General features: G+C 41.9%; 1 protein-coding gene across 1 annotated transcript in view; it reads right to left on the bottom strand.

Annotated features, from left to right (window-relative positions):
• ITGA2 (integrin subunit alpha 2) overlaps positions 1–15,033 on the bottom strand; it is a 103,375-nt gene extending 88,342 nt beyond the window's left edge. The window contains exon 1 of the mRNA XM_029216677.1: positions 14,912–15,033. Coding sequence (XP_029072510.1) covers positions 14,912–14,969 — 58 coding nt within the window. The 5' untranslated portion in view covers positions 14,970–15,033. The remainder of the gene's footprint in view (positions 1–14,911) is intronic.
• Positions 15,034–17,877: the final 2,844 nt, after the last annotated feature.

The raw sequence follows: 17,877 nt of genomic DNA, 5'->3' as shown, positions 1-17,877 counted from the left end.
TCTGTGACTTCAAACCAATAGAAATGAAGATTCAAAATGCAGAATCAAATATCACAGAGTATCACTTCTGTAATTACATTACATAAGATTGTAACGTCCATCTTGCTAGTAGATGCCTTCTCTTGTTGGCTTTGATGAAGCAAAGAGGCCCACGGGGCAAGGAACTGAAGGCAGCCTTCCACTGAGAACCAATGGGGAACTGAGGCCCTCAGTCTAATAGCCCTGGAGAAAATTAATTCTGCCAACAATTAAAATGAGCAGAAGTGGTCCTTCCTCAGTTAAGAATTCAGATGAGACCCCTGCCCTGGCCGACACCTTATTGCAGCCTTATGAGAGAACCTGAAGCAGAGGACCTCAGTGAAGCCATGCCCAAATTCCTGACCCACAGAAATTGTAAGATAATAAATGTATATTATTTTAAGTTACCCCATGTGTGGTAATTTGTTATACAGCAATAGATATAATATAACCCCAAGCAAAAAAATATCTTCCTGCTTCCCACTCCCTGCCTAGCATTCTCTGTCCCCCTTACTGTGCATTGCTACCTCTTATGTGATGTATTTATGTTTTTAATTTGTCTTCCACCCTCATTAGAATCTGTATTAGAAGAGTTAAGTTTTGTAGGGATTGACATGTCTACAATTTGGGACAGAATGTCTCTTTAAGGAAAAAATTATAAAATTGTGAAACAAATTCAGGTATAAAATTAACTTTTTGTTTAGAATGAGAAAAGTAATCCTAGCAAATAAATAGTTTTAAAACCTGAAAAATATATTTTTTAAAAAACATACCTTTTACTGATTGCCTGACATACTTCTGTAATACATTTTGCCTTGGCTCTACATCTTTTTTTTTTTTTTTGCGGTACGCGGGCCTCTCACTGTTGTGGCCTCTCCCGTTGCGGAGCACAGGCTCCGGACGCGCAGGCTCAGTGGCCATGGCTCACGGGCCCAGCCGCTCCGCGGCATGTGGGATCTTCCCGGACCGGGGCACGAACCCACGTCCCCTGCATCGGCAGGCGGACTCTCAACCACTGCGCCACTAGGGAAGCCCGACTCTACATCTGTTGATCACCTCTTTACTTGATAACTTTATAAAATCATACTCTCTAAAAAGTAATTTTTTTGGCATGGTAAATTGAATGTTTAAAATTATTATTATTTACAGTTAAGGAAAGTCTCTTTCATTTTCATAACACCTTATTTATAATGTCATGTAAATGTTTAGGACTGTTTTCCAGTATCATACAGGAGCTATAATATTTCAAGGTACCTCAAATTTTCTTTTAAAGGGATTAATCCAGAAACTTTTTGAACTGATGACATTTATCAAACAGTTTGCTGTTGATGTCTTTGTTGAAATATGTTATTTTAGGGTATAAAAGAGACAATGATCTGAACTTTTGCATATTTAATAAAAATATCAGGCATGTGAATACATGGGAAGAGGCCTGCAGAGTGAGGGTGCCTGAAGCTTAAGCTTCCCCTGTTTTATGGTAGATCTGCCTTTGTCCCGAAAAGTAGGGACTCTGTCTGTTTTGTTTACTTCTATATTCCCCTGTACTCAGAGTATCTACATGGTTGTAGATCAATAATCAATTGAATTAACAGATGGACTGCTGATTGCTTCGCCTTTCCACATAATAATAAGTTATACATATAATGGGAGATCAGTAAAGACCAGGTTTATCAATAAATATAAGTTCTGGACTGATTCAAAGGAAGATGCCTGAATGCAGGTTACGGAGAAGATACATATAGAGGTAGATTAAAAGATTAATAAATATGTACATACATATGTATATACAAAATACAAATATACACACATTTTATTTTCTATTTAGAATTTTAGAGAACATTTAACTTTGCTTTTTATCTAGCTTTAGGAGAACCCTATATTTTGGGGTGATGTAGTGGCAGAAGTATGCCAGTGCTGGAAGTACAAGGATTTTTTTTTTTTTAACTGAAAAATCCACATACTGTGCAAGACCAACAGTACCACGTAGAGCCTAAAAGCTTGGCCTCTGAGGTTGGAATAGCTCTGTGACCTTGGACAAGATCCTCATCCTGTATAAACCACGGCTTTTTCACCCGTGAAATAGACCTAATCTATGAGCCTACCTTACTGTGATCAGACAGTATATATAAAACTCTAACCCAGTGTCCAGCAAACGATGAGCACAGTAAACACAGCTTGTTTTTGTTATTTTCTTTTACTATTAATATCATTATATATTACTGATAATAGCATACTTTTTGAGAAATTGTAAAAGGCATGTCAATTTGTGATCCTACTTTCACCTCTCACATAAAAAAACATATCCTAAATGTTTCCATTTAAGTTTCTGAGAACTGCTGTGCAATGGATAGGAGGACAGCATGTCTACATTTTGCTGAGACACACTCACCATGAGAGCCAAGAAAACATTATCAGCCCATGGACCCTCCAGGAAACCACAAACGCAGGAAATGGGGTTACTCTGACCCTGACTTTGAAACTAAGAAAACAGACTTCATGGGACTTCCCTGGTGGCACAGTGGTTGAGGATCCACCTGCCAATGCAGGTCTGGGAACATCCCACATGTCACGGAGCAACTAAGCCCGTGAGCCACAACTACTGAGCCTGTGCTCTAGAGCCCGCGAGCCACAACTACTGAAGCCCATGCACCTGGAGCCCGTGCTCCGCAACATGAGAAGCCACCGCAAGGAGAAGCCCCAGCATACCGCAACTAGAGAAAGCCCGTGCACAGCAAGGAAGACCCAATGCAGCCAAAAATAAATAAATAAATAAATAACAGTATATTAGGGAAAAAAAGAAAACAGACTTCAAACTCTCAAGTGTAGCTAATCATTACCGAGAATATGTACAACAGAAAATGGTCATAGGTCGCATTAGATCCTTTGAACATGTACAAAATTACAGGAAATCATTCTCAATAGCATTGTCTTCATGCTGAAAGGACAATACTGCAGAAATAATTTAGAAAGCCCATCCCCCCTCCTCTCAAAAAAAAAAATAAAGCAACTAAACTTAGAAACTGTAGGCCCTTTGAAAAGAACCACACATTCACTGTATATACAGATTTAAGCTCTAGAGTGTCTGGCTTATAGCTATAGTGCTTAAAAGAAAAAATAAAAGTAGTGCAAAAGCCAAAAGCATAAAACTGCGTTTGGAATATAGCAGCATAACATTCTCCTGCTTTTATTAAGAAAGAAAAATGCAACTTTTCCTTAAAAGTCTTTGTTTTGAGTGTTAAATTTTACATTCAGTAAGGATCTAGATTCTCCTCCACAGGTAACATTAGAAATGGAAAGCAGAGCTCCTGGAGGGGCTGCCTTGAATCCTCCAGTTCCTCCCATGTCTGACACTCTACTACCCTCTGATAGACATTCCATTGAGGTCCCTTAAAATAATGAATGATGATAAAAATGGATGAATACCAAGGATATGAATTTTGAAAAGTAACATTATATATGCTTTTACAGTGCACAAAATACTTTTCCATTCATAATTCCATTTGATCCTCCCAATGACCCAGCAAGGTAGGGAAGAGTCTGCCTGTGACTTATCCAAAGTCAGCCAGAAAAATGGCATTAAAATTAAAATTTACTCTTCAGAGCTAGAGTTCCTTTCAGGATGCCATGAACATTAATACATGCTTGTTTAATGTAGTGCTTCTCAACTGGGAGCAATTTTGTCCCTCAGGGGGCTTTTGGTAATGTCTGGACAAATTTTTGGTTGTCACACTGTTGCAGGGAAGGAGAGTGTCTACTGGCATTTAGTGGGTGGAGGCCAGTGAAGTCGCTCAACATCCTAAAGTGCGAAGGACAGCCCCTCCTGCCACAGCCACTGCTCCATCCCCCAAAAGAATTATCTAGTCCTCAAATGTCAATAATGTCGAAGTTGAACAACTATGATATAAACAAGCAACAGTCTTGTAAACACCATTAAGTTGACTAAGTCACTGTGGTGGTTTTAAAACATGTCTGGGACTTACTTGACATTCTTCCCATCAAGAAGCTGAGTAAATCTCCTCCCCTAGAATCCAGGTATGGCTTGGTAATTTCTTTGATGAATAGATGTAGTTGTATGATTTCTGAGTCTAGGTTAGAAAAGACCGTGCAAGTTTCTGCCAGTTTTGAGGGGGACACTTGCCTTTAAATCCCTGAGTCGCCTTGCAAGAAATCAGGCCACCCAGAGGGTGCCATGCTGAAGAAACCCCTTGATGGGACCACGTGAAGAGAGAGAGCTGCCTACCCTCTGAAGGTAACTACATGAGAGATCTCAAGCCAGAACTGCCCAGCCAAGCTCTTCTCAAAGTCCTATGCAAGAAACCAGGAGAGATAACAAGTGATGGGCGTCATTTTAAGCCACTAAGTTTTAGGGTGATTGGTTACATGGCAATAGTTAACCAGAGCAATCTCCAGATTTGGAGACTCAAAGTCAAGTGCTCCGGCAAACAGAATGTCTTCTCTTTCCCCCTAAAAGGTTCTGACCCACGGAAGTATGGAAATCTTAACCAGAGGACTGCCACTCCTCAAATGAAAATGGATTGTGATCAATCTGTGGGAAATAGCTGACAAGGAGAAGTTTGTCAAAGAGATTTGCAGAGGAAATTCTGAAGGCTATCTTGAAATGATGGACTGCAGGTTAGAGTCCTGGGCTTTAGTCATTTCAAAAGCTGGTTACTGTAAAAATGAGGCATTTACTAGATGATCTCTTGAGGTTTCTTCTAGGCCTAAATTCTAGAATATCCTACTCTACGTATATTTTTCAAAAGATAGGCATTTTAAAATTGTAACTTAGAAATGCACCCTGATGAATATAAAGCATGAGAATTAAAATAAATATGAAGCACCAGGTTACACTCATCAATCTATAAGAAGTTAAAAAAAAACCTACAAAAAGTAAATTAAAATCTAATGTTGGTAAAATTGGTAAAAATCACACATTACTGATGACCACAGTATGCAACAGGAGCTAAAAAATACAGATAATCTTTGATCCAGTAATGTTGCTTTTGGAAATTGTCCAAAAGGAAAAAAGAAAGAAAAAGCTTCTTGTACAATGATATTTACAGCCATATTACTTGCAGTAGGGGGAAAAAAAACCCCACAGGAAACAACCTAAATATACAACAATGGGACAATAGTTAACCATGACATGGCAGGATGTATTAATGTAAAGTTATAAATATGAGGGCCACAGGGAAAAGTATATACAAAAGATACCAAGTGAAAAAAGTAAATGAGTCATTTTCATATAAATGGCAAGTATATCTATGAAAATTTACATTCACACTTACGAACATCAAAAGAAAGAAATATAAATATTTTTTCTGTTAACGAGAATGTTAGTATATGTCATTTTCTATAAGGATATTGAAATATTCTGCTTTATAAAGAAAAGCTATAAACTGAAAGTATTAATCAAGTTTAGTACTTTGATGAACATACTTACCTCATATTATCAAAATTTTATTTTAAAATTTTTTTACCAACCATTTTCTGGGTGCTTACTATATGATAGGTCCTGAGAATACAATGATAAATAGGATGAAAGGTGATCTTAAAAATGTATTCAGTGGGAGAGAGAGTCAAGCTGAAGATAAAATATGGTACTGCTTTATGAGGACAGAAGAGGGGAACAAGAAAGGGTTTTTTAGGGAAAAAAAGATGTCTGCACTGTCCTAATACTTTTATTCATCTTGTTACTTGTCAATAGCGCTATCCTAGTTAGACATTTCAAGACAAAGGAGAAATATTCCAAAAGCAAACAAACTCTCTCAAGGAAGTAAAAAAAAAAAAAATTGATCAACTCAAGGAATATTTTAGCAAATCTGGATAAACCTGAAAATAGAAGCGTTTTGGCATATACGAGTTGGAAAGAACTAGGAGGTTTTTCGCTTGGCATTCATTCAGAAAGTGTGCCTTTAACCTGTGTTACAATAGCTGTCATACATGTTTCATTCATTCAACAAAACTCAACTTGGCACAAGTGAAGAAGACATGGCCCCCGTCTTCTCAGAGTTTGCGATCTATAGGATTTAGAGCCAAGTAAACATATCATTGAGGTAGAATGTGACAACTGCTATGAAAGGGTCCACGTGAGGAGGACAACTAGGATTAGTGGTTGGGAAGGCTTCCTGGGGTGCATAAGCCTCAGTGAAATTGAGACTTACTTAAAGGATGTATAGAATACGGGTTGGGGGCTAAATTGTATTTTAAAAAGAGAGAACACAGATTAAGGTAAGAGACTAAGGGACTATACTGTTTAAAAGGGTTAAGGTCATATTTCACTGGAACCATAGCCAAGAAAAAAAAAATGATACTAATATGTTAAAGTCTGATTCCTTGGGGGCAAAAATTAAATACTGTAATAATAAAAGGGACTTCTTAATTACTACATACTATGGTCTGAATGTTTGTGTTCCGTCAAACTTCATATGGTGAAATTCTAACCCCCAAATATGATGGTATTAGGAGGTGGGAGCCTTTGGGAGGTGCTTAGGCTTTGCCCTCATGAATTGGATTAGTGCCTCATAAAACAGGCTCCAGAGAGACCCCTAGCCCCTTCCACCATATGAGGACATAGCAAAAAGGCACCAGCTATGAACCAGGAAGAGGGCTCTCACCACAATGCGACCACGCTGGCACCTTGATCTTAGACTCCCCAGCCTCCAGAACTGTGAGAAATACACTTCTGTTGTTTATAAGCCATCCAGTCTGTGGTATTTTGTTATAGCAGCCTGAAAAGAGCTATGACACTATGACATTTACATAAATTATTTAACCATCTTTCCACTTTGCATTAAGACTTAATCTGGGCTATTACATTTTTATACTGAAAGGAAAATAAAGATCACATAAAAGTATCCCAATTACCAAGGCTATGTCCTCCCTCCCCACCCCCCCAAACAATAAGTACACAGAAAACTAAGTCAATTTCTCTGAAATATCTATTTTATGTGCTAGTATTCAGAATATGGTTACAAAAAGGTCATACAATTCAGAAGGTTCATTGTCCATATTCTAACAAGCATCCAAGAAGTTATTTGGTTAAAGGACCTGAAGGAAACTGGTAAACAATTTGGAATAGAGTTATCTTACTGAACTGGCCAAGAGCCAGCTTGCATTCAGTCTGCATTTCTACATGGTATCCATGGAAATGAGATGAGGCCTACACAAAGACAAACAAAGGCCACCTTCGAACGAATCAGGAGAATGACAACTGCCAATGTCCAAGGCATGCAGGGGCACAATAGCTTTGTACACGCTCTTCAGAACACAATGAAATAATCTCTTACACTGACAATACAGTGTCCATCACTCTTTCTTTTCCCCTTTGCTCATTTAAACATTAACCTCATTTTTATACAGAAAGCCTTTCAATGATCAGGAGTTATGTACGGTTTCTGCAGTAAAAACTGCTCTAGTCCCTTTAAACTAATAAAAGGAAGAATTGCAGTTACCCTTTCAGAACATGGAATAATAATGCAGGAATCTTCATTGACAAAGTTGCCCAGTTTCTATGAACTGTTTGGTCAACAGAACAGACAATTCTCTCCAAGGAGGAAAAAATGCATTTGAAAATTATGAACAGTTCCAATATTCAATGGACCTGAAAACATTACAAAAATATGCAGTTCGAGTTTATACTGGTTAGTAAATGTAATTTACGTGTACAAGAGTCAGCAGGCATAGACTGGATAAAACACTTGAACAGTACCTTGAACTAATTATAACTTTAACAAAATTAAGAGTAGACATTAATTTCTTTTCTAATTTATATTAAATAGAAATGTTTAAAACACCTTGAAAAAAACCCACTGTTATGCAGAATAAAAGGCTTTAATATTTTATGACCAGAACCTTTCAAAGACAACACTAATTCTCTGTGCTATATGGGACTATGATTTCTGAAAAGATTTTGAGTTTTCTCTCTGTGTGCCTTGGTCAGCTTCACCTTTCTCTCATCAATTAATATCCTCTCCATTTCATAGCCCAGAACCTGCTTCGACTTCCTTCACGTAATCACCTGTGCTTTCTAATCTGTCTGGAGCTGCTGCTCTTGTGGGTCATCCAGTTTCCCCCCTCCTTCTTCTTTCTCCCTGACAGCATCCTTTCCATGGACACGCGTGCCCCTTTTCTCCTCTTTGCTTCTCTCGTGTCATGGACTCCTGCCACATACGGACACCTCAATGTAAATTTCAAAACTTACAAGTACCGTGCAGTACCGTGACAGAAGTAAAAAAAAAAAAACACAATAATGTTTATGCATGTTTCTCCAATGTTTGCTGTTTGTTTGTTTTTAAGCGGCCCCTCCTACCTCATCCCTCCAGCTCCTGCCTTCCTGCCAAAGTTCCTGGCACTGTCCCCATCCCTCACCTTCCATTGACTACTCAGCTGGCTCCACTCTGGTTCTGTTTTTTCCCCTCAGCAGAGACTGCCCTCACCCAGGAGGGCAGACCTGCCTGACTTCTGTGAAGACTTTGATCCTGTGGACCGACTCTTCCTTCTCGAAACACTTCCACGGTGCCCCAGTCTGCGCTGTCCTCTTTCCTCCTCCAGCTGCGTCTTCTCTCTCCCTTGGCATCTCCGCTTCCTCACCCGACCTTCTAAGGTAGCTCCTCAGGTTGCAGCCAAAGTCATCCTCTAGTCTCTCTTCGTCTGAGTCATCAACATCATGTCTTCAATCCCTCTCCAGACGCCCACAACTCCTAAATCTCTACCCCCATATTGCTCTCACTCCTGTTCCTAACACCGCTACACATAACCATCTAGTAACTACACGTATTCACGTGGATGTCTCAAACTCAACCTGTCAAGCTGACCTGCTCTCTTTTTCCTCTAGCCTTGCTGTCCTTCAGCGCTCCTGTCTTGGTGAATGGCACCCCCCGAGTTGTTTACATCAGAAACCCAGGTCTCAGTCTTAACCTTCTCCCTCTCTCCCTGCCACCCTCGTAAATCAATCACCAAATCCTGTCCATTCTTCCTTTCACATCTGTCCTCAGCTATCTTTCCCTACTGCCACTATCTGGGTTTTTAACCACTGCCATCTTTTTTTTTTTTTTTTTAATACTGGAGTATAGTTGAACCACCGCCATCTCTAACACCGAACCTAGACCCAGTTCTTTCCTAGGTGGTCTTGGTGCCTTCAGTCTGGCTTCCATTCACTTCACCATCCCCCCTGCTGCCAGAGTGATCTGTCAAGGGGCCAACCGGAGCATGTCACTGTCCCTTAACAACCTTCAGAGCCTTCCCACTGTCCTCCAGATAAACTCCATGCTCCTTTCCAGGGTTTACAAGGCCTTTCACGGTTGGGCACTCACTCACTTTCTCTCACTTTCTGTGAATACCTTGAGTAATGTGTTCCGGGCATAATGGCCTTCTCCTTTCCTATTTAAGTATTTAAAACATCTGGCCCCAGGAACTAGGAGACTTGGGGCCTATTAGTGATTACCTTACCATATTACCACTTAGAGTCATTTACAAAGAACTGAACTTTGATCTCTAAGGCCCTTCACAGTAGATCTGAATGGTAACAATTATTTCCTGCCCCCAGGACGGCCTCTCTAGAGGCCTGATACTTAAACATGTCACAGTGATATTTCTCCATCCTCTGAACTCAACATCTAGTTCTGCATCATTCATTCAGCAATTAACTGCATGAGACCATATAACACCTGTTATAGAAACTTACATTACATCTTTATGTTATAGGCATAGACAACACAACAACATAACAAGCTTTAAATTACACGGAAATTTTTCAAGACACCAAGATGTATGATGGCTTGAAATTTCAGTAACTATCAATAAAAGACAATATCAAGGACCCTCTTCTTCCTCTCTTTCCACTAGGCCAGTGTCCTGGCTTTATCTCCAAGCTACTCCTGACATCATGGTTGCAAGATGGCTATAGCTGCTCCATATAGACCTGACAGTATGTTTATTAACTAGCATCTCCCTTAGGAATGAAAAATTCTTTCCCCAAAGTCCCTGAGCGGATCTCACTCCATATCTCATTGGTCAAAATTCCATTATATACCCATGTCTAAATCAGACACTGGCGAGAGATCTGGGACCACCAGCACTGGCTCAGTCCAATTACCCTTCAACATTCCCTGGATCTCCGAGCTGTGCAGAGGAGCAGAGGAGGGGTTAACCCAGTACTTGGGCTTCTGTCAGAAAGGAGGATGGTAGGGTATGAAATTGGTTAGGCAACCCCCAGGGACTGAGACAATGTCTTTCCCTCATGTGTGGACTTGTTTCCAAATGGACTGCAACCTCTCTGGACCACATTTCAAGTTTCCAGTGGTTCTACACTGGATCCAGCACGTTGCCTTACATAAAGCAAGTGTTGCATAAAGATATGATCAAAAACTAGTTTTCTGGAATTCACTGAATCCAGAGCAACAAAGCACCTATGTATCATCAGAAGGGAGAATCATAGGGGTCACCTTCACAGAGGACCTATTGTTGTCTCGGGATTTGTGGTATCAAGATTCTTCTCTTTAAGAGTCATTATTCTGTGTGTTCCTCCAGGTAAATCATTAGTTACCATAAGATACAAAAGCACACACGCATACACACACCCTCCACATCTTTGACTTGTTGACTGGAGTAACAGTTTTCCATAGTTCTTTCTCTTATGCTGTGCTCGATCTTTCTGTAATGTCCCGAGTTAAGCAGGGCTGATAGTGGCTTTAGTGGTAACATTTACATGATGTCAAGATGACACTTTCGGTCCCAAATATCTTTCCTATTCTTCCTGAAACTCTTTATTTTCAACACACAGACTGAATGGCCTTTATTTTGCTGAATGTCTAAAATTCCACCATTAGCAGCTCATCTCTTTGCATTAACAGGCTTTTCCCTTTTTATACTCCCATGGCTTTCAGCACACTAAGAAAGGAGCAGTCATCACATACTTTAGAAGGAAGTCACTTGAACTGACGCATTCTCTGACTCTTGGTGGTGAAATACACCTGACTTGGTGGTCATCACAAAACAAGGTGGTACAGGCAATTCTGGAATTTTAATTTGCTAGGAAAGAGAAGGTGCAGTGCTAATATTTAAGCAATTACTTCCAAACCTGGCTGCACAACAGAAGTATGAGTAATTGTTTTTAAATACTGAATCCAGAGCGCCAATCTATGAATGTGAATCAAAACAGTGGCTTGTGAACCAGTATGTAGGAAAGAAAAGCTTAGTCGAGGTTGGGCCGGTGTAGCTGGAGAGCCATGGGGGAGGGGAGTTACCATATCAGCTGGTGGTCTAAGGTGGTTGAGGCTGGGTCCCAGAAATGAGAGATTACTTCAAACTTCCCTTTTTGTTATAAAAACTTCCCTACTTTATAGTTTTACTTGGGGTTGTTTCTTTTAACATAGGACAATGGTGAGTTGCAAAGGGATGAGAACAAAAAAGGGAAAAAGCATCAAGGCAGTGAAGGCCAAGAAAATAGTCTGGAAAATATTCTAACACCAAATATGGGATGATCAGGTGCAGTCAGAACACAGAAGGGTGTGTATAGGTGCATGTACATGGCTCTGGGGTGTGTGTATTGTGAGTGTGCATATGTGCAGTGTGTGTGCTTGTGTGTAAGTGTGCACGGGGGAGTGTGGTAGAGAAGAAGCTGAACAGGCAGGCTGCGGCCAGATGGCGAAGGACTTTTTCTGACGTGTCACAAAATTTGGACTGTGCACCATGTGAGATGGGAAGCCACCAAACGTTTGATGCAAAGGAGTGATTGGATACAGATAAGTGTTTAGAAAGATACCATTGGTGACAAAGCAGAGAATGGAGTGGAGAGATAAGAGACAAACACAGGAGAACCAGCTTAAAGACAGTGGGAGTCCAGACACAAAAAAGCGAGGGCCTGAACTGGGCAGTAGCAGAAGGCACATACATGAGTTGGGGAGAGCAGACAGAACTTAGAGACAGTTTGTGAGGTTGCAGACAAGGGAAGAGATCCCTGGTTTCCATGTTTGCAGGATAATGCTGCCATTAAACAATAATAGACAATGCAGGAAAAAATTTCAGAGGACGGATATCTACTTCAGTTGGGGACATGTGGAGTTGGACATGCATATAGGGCATCTAGGTGGAGATATTTGCTAACAGATGGAAACACTGATCTGGAACTCAGGAGAGGAGTCTGGCTGGAGATGCTGACTTGAGCGGGGAGCAGGCCCAGAGGGAACTGGTAAAATGAAGAGGAGGATCCAGCATGGAACTCTGCAAACACCAACAAGCACTGGGCCAAACAGCTGAGCCTGGGAAGGAGACTACGAAAGAACAGCCAGGAAAATAGGAGACAAACATGGAGAACAGAAGCCAGGGGTGGAGGGTGCTTCAAGAGGAAACAGCTGCCAGATTACACACTAAAGGAGGACCTGCTTACTAAGAGGGAAATTAGAATATTTACCAACTGAGGGGAAATTAGGGATCTGAAAATAGGGGGTGATCCTGGCAGGGTACCAGAGATAACAAGAGATGAGGCTAGGCAAGGATTATCCTTAGCCAAGCAACACACTAGACAGTTGTAAGTGACGTCGTGCATTTTAAAATCACATTTCCCTTTTCCCTATAGACCTATTACTCAGTTTATGGATTATCCAGGCCTCTTATGGTCTTTCTTTTCCATCCTCAACCTGCCGGTTACCATTTCAATGATTGCAAGCACTTAAACCAAGGAATGATCAATGAAAAGTGATAAATATGAAACCAAACCATGAGCACTGCTTTTTCTTAAATACCTGTGAGAATGTTTATAGAAAGCGAATTTGAATCTACGTGTTAAAGTGAGATTTGATGGTTTTAAGTTTCTACAGTGGTTGGTGTGTGCTAGATGAAGAAACGCATACACATATGCGCCTTTTACATTTTAATTTTTGGTATTTATATTACACAAATATATATGGATATAACTTATAAGCAACTACATGTGTGTCTGTTTAGTAATGATGAGTACTCAAAATTTTATACAGATAGGGTCATGCCATAAAAAACTGCAGCTGTCACAAACCTAGAGCTTTCAATTATTCATTTTAATCTTGGATATTCATGGTATCAAAAAATGATGCTGCTTCCCTGGGAACTTGGGTTCAGATAACAAATGACAAAGTTTTATTATGATTACCCCGAATTAAGAGAAAACCTGTTCCTTGAGTATGTAAATATCTGGAGCAGGAGGAAGGAGGAAATATACAAACTATTTGGACAGATGTCATTTTAAATCACCTCTGCTGGCTTGCAGCCAGTTGCGCTTGTTAACCAACTCCAGGTAAAGTCTCTGGACCTGACTTCATGCCTTGCGGCACTACATTCCTCTGAAGTATTTCTCGCTGCTGTTTAAAGAACAAGCCTCAACACTTCAAAGATAAGAAAATGATGTTATATTTCCATAGCTTCTGTTAATAATGGGTAATTAAAGAGTGATGAAAGGCTTGCATTGAAATGTCCATTAGCTCTTGGGAAGGTGGTGGTGTCCAGGAACTGATTCTCAAGGTGAATCCAACTTTCTCTGAAACCCCTAAGTTAGGGTTGATGGCCCCTCAAAACACTCTTGGGGTCCCAGGAGAGAATATCTGTGAAGCACCAGACCCAGGGTTAGACAGGAAAACTAACGATGCCTATTCTCCGCTGGGGTCGTGTTATTTCTCTTTCTCTAACCTGGAGAAAATGCTACAGGGTCTTCTGCATTAGAATTCTTTCATGATAACAACTGGTTAAATGCCTCAAAGGAGGGCAGTCTAAGAAAGATTTCTCCTCTTGGTAAAAACACTTGAAAATCAGAGACCACTTTTTTGTTTGTTTTGCTTTGATAGCTATTAAAACTATTATATACAAATGCGACTCCCCCCACCCCACCTAACCCCAAAAGTAAACTAAAGTTCTTGAAGTAAGCACACACGAGGCTCTGGAAAATGGTCTGGAGAAAGTAGCCTTTTTTTTTTTTTTTTTTTTTGACCGCACCTGGCAGCACGCGTGATCTTAGCTCCTCGACTAGGGATCGAACCCGCGCTCCCTCCACTGGACCGCCAGGGAAGTCCCCTGGGGAAAGTACTCTTGATGGACTGTGGTTGCGCCGCAGCTGGGTACCCCCAGCCTCATTTCCCCACTTCGTGCAAAAGGAGTCACGCAACGGGTGGGCCCGGCTCTCAACGCCCTGCCGTTGGAGCTGCAGCTGCGGGTAAATCTCTCGTTGCGGCGCCTACGATTCAGAAAGCGGAATAGAACTTTTCCTGGCCTAAGTTTATATCCGTCAAACAGACGGCGTTACAACAGTAAGAAGAAGGCAGAAGGGCGTGAAGAATTCCCCTCTGCCAAATATTGAAGAGGCGCTTGGTTTTCCTACGTCCCCTAAGGGAAGAAACATCCGTGCTGCGTCCTGAAGAAATAGGGACATTATTCACACCCTGGGGTTGAAAAATAAGCATATTGGGCTCCCAGGCTCCTGCAAAGCCACCAGGCATCGCCCTGAGTGGCAGGCTGTCTCCCAGGACCGGATTCCCGGGACGCACAGAACCTCCGGGTCCGGGTCTGGCAGGGCACCTGTCTGAGCCCGGCAGCAGGATTCTGGATCTCCAGGCGCTCCACTAATCTTTACTCCCCCATGCATGTGTGCGCGTGCGTGTGTGCCTAAGAGCGAAGCGCGTATCTAGCTGACTTTGAAACGTGCTTTACAGACAGGGTGAGCCGTGCCTTATGGGGACACCAGGCGAGGGAGAGCGTGAATGGGGAGTCTCTCTCCATCCTGCTGGGATGGCTAGGCGCCTGGGTCCACGTGGAATCAGAGCAGAGACGCGCGCCACCTGTGCCTCGCTGGCGCAGAACTCCTAGCTTTCGCCCCCGGGACCCACGCAAGTTCCTCCTGCAACTCATGCGGAGCAAACCCGTCGCTTACCTTGATTGAGCACTAACACCAGCCGCAGCAGTGTGCCGCCTGTCCGTCCTGGCCGCATCCTGAGCCCGCCGCCCCGGGCAGTGGGGCTGCTCTGGGTTTGCACGGGGACCCAAGGACCCGGAGACTCCACAGGAGCCGTACCGAGGTCTTCTCTCCCGCGCCCGGGTGTGAGCAGGAAAAAGTTGCCGGGCAGCTCCCGGGGCGCCAAGGCCCGCCCCTTCGCCTCAGCAAACACCCGACCTGCCCCGGCCCCGCCCCAGCCCCGCCCCGCCGCCCGGAGAGCTGCACCTGGGCTCCTCCACACCCCCGCAGACCTCACCTCCACCCCCGCACACCCTCCCAGCTCAGGGATCCAGGAAGTGGTGGGGGTGGGAACCTCGCCCCTGGAGGCTTTTCCTGCCGGGCGCAGCAGGCGGGCGAAAGCTCGCCGGTCTACTACCACACCCCTGACAGCCTGACGCTGGCCCGCGGGGGACCCGGGGTCCCCGAGCGGCCCCGGCCGTCGTGCAGGCCTTCCGGCTCCCGGCTCCTGGCAGGGGTGGGAGGGCTGGGGGGAGCCGTGAGCCTCAGCCACAGTTCTCAGGGGCTGCGCGGTGCATGCCTTCTCTGCCTTTCCCAAGTGGGTGGAAAAACGGACAAAAATAAGCGCACAATGACCAGGTTAGAAACTAACTCGACAGGAAAGATGATCTGCCCACAAGTTATGATTATCCCGAAGTGATGTTTAAGCAAGAGCTGCTGCAAGAGCGCGCCGTGTGTGTGTGTGTGTGTGTGTGTGTGTGTGTGTGTGTGTGTTATAAATCCTCATACCTTCCTCTCCAAATAAGGAGCTGATTTGATTGCCAACTTTAAGCGATTTACTTCAAGACACACAGAAGAGTGAGAACCCCCGTATGAACTCGTGATTCTTTCTGTTTGTCTACATTACATCGTGAGCATTTTCTTCCATTATTTCAGGCTCAGATCTGGAAAGAGAACATTCCATAACCACTTCTGAGATTTTTACTTCCCAACCTAAGAAATAGAATATTCACTTTTCTCTAAATCTGATTTTTCCTCCGAAAGTTCACCCACAAATTCCCAGCACATTGTTGAAACCAGAATCCTTCCAGTGACTACTTTTATGAAGTAATCAAAAGTTTTAATAAACTAAACTTAAGGATTTGCTGATCTAATCATTATTATTATCACCATTCCAAATCTTTATGGAGCAGGTACTATCAGGAGGATGGGATACTGGCATACTGGCATACTGCCACTAGGAAGCAAAGTGGTTCAAGATGGGAAGGACTTAACTGGTAAAAATCAAATGCTCCCCTTTACCATAGCTAGGGCTGGAGTCTCAAATTGTTAAAGTATTAAATTGGTATTCAACAGATGCTACTGCTTATAAATCATGACTATAAACTCAATACATTTGAAACCAAAATCTATGGCCCCTGGTTGTTTCCTGTTTTCTTATCTGTCACTTACTACTTACTAATCCTGACAAACACCTGAAGGCATTTTTTTTCTGTGCTGTCGATGGTACTCACCTGCTGACTAAGACTCCATATAACACCTGAGAATTTGTAGGTGGCCGCTCACTAACCCTGACACCCAATCGTGGCTCTCCTCACAGACTTCTTGCAGGAAGTCAGCCAGGTTTCAGGGAGATGAATATCTGTCTGTTTCCTTCTGACTCACTGAAATGTGAGTAAGTGTTTGGAACAGACCCTTGTTTGGGAGGCAGGAGAGTTCCCTTCATGTGAGACAGGAATCTGTGCTTTGTCTCAGAGCGCTGGAGAGGAAAATGCACCCTTCTTTGCTTTTGTGCTCAGAACCAGACAAATTAACATCCTGGCATGAGGTACAGGATAAAGCAGGAGCTATATTTTTCCAGAGCAGGCAACAATGTCAAATTTCAAGAAACAAAGAGCCAACTCCTGCCCCGCATTAACTTTTTAAGAGTGTAAAGGGTTCCTGACACAAAACAGTTTGAGAACTTCTGCCTTAAACTTCCTAGGAAATATCCTGCCTAAGTGTAATTTTTCTGGACACCACATTCTGAGCTGGAAATAAGATTAAGGGAGAGCTTCTCAAACTCTTTGGTCTCAGGATCCCTCGGATGAATGAATATAAAAAAATGTGATTATATATATGATGGAATATTATTCAGCCATAAAAAGAAGGAAATTCTGCCCTTTGCAGTGACGTAGATGAATCTAAAAGACATTATGCTAAGTAAAATGAGCCAGATAAAGACAAATACTGTATGATCTCACTTACATGTGAAACCTTAAAAAGTCAACTTATTGTACAGAGAGTAGAATGGTGGTTACAAGGAGCTGGGGTGTGGGGAATATGGGGTGATGTTGGTCAAATGGTACAAACTTTCAGTTAGAACATGACTAAGTTCTGGAGATCTAATGTACCTCATGGTGCTTATAGTTAATAATACTGTCTCATATGCTTGAAATTTGCTAAGAGAATAGATCTTAAGTGTTCTTACCACACACACAGGAAAAGTAAATATTATGAGGTGATGAATATGTTAATGAGCTTGGTTGCGGTTATCATTTCACAATGTATATGTATATCAAAACTTAATTTGTCCATTTTAAATATGTACATATTTTAACTGTCAACTACGCCCTCTATAGAGCTGGAAAAAAATATTGAAGATCCCAAAGAACTTTTGTATATGTGAATTGTTTCTATCAATGTTTACCATGGAAGAAATTGAAATGGATAAATTTTTCAATATTTATGTGTTAATTAATCTTAAAATAACAATAAAACTATTACATGTTAACATAATACATTTTATGAAAAATAACTATTTCCCAAAATAAAAGAATTCACGAGAAAATGACATTGTTTTACATTTTTGCCAAACTTTTTAATATCTGGCTTAAAAAATAAACACTTGGATTCTCTTATCTGCTTCTGCAGTCAATCACTGTAGATACGTAGTTTTGGTGAAA

Source organism: Monodon monoceros, unplaced genomic scaffold (assembly GCF_005190385.1).
Source record: "Monodon monoceros isolate NGI ecotype Baffin Bay Population unplaced genomic scaffold, NGI_Narwhal_1 Super_Scaffold_12, whole genome shotgun sequence".
Classification (NCBI taxonomy): domain Eukaryota; kingdom Metazoa; phylum Chordata; class Mammalia; order Artiodactyla; family Monodontidae; genus Monodon; species Monodon monoceros.
Note: the sequence above shows the minus strand (reverse complement) of the source record. Positions and strands in the feature narration are given on the sequence as shown.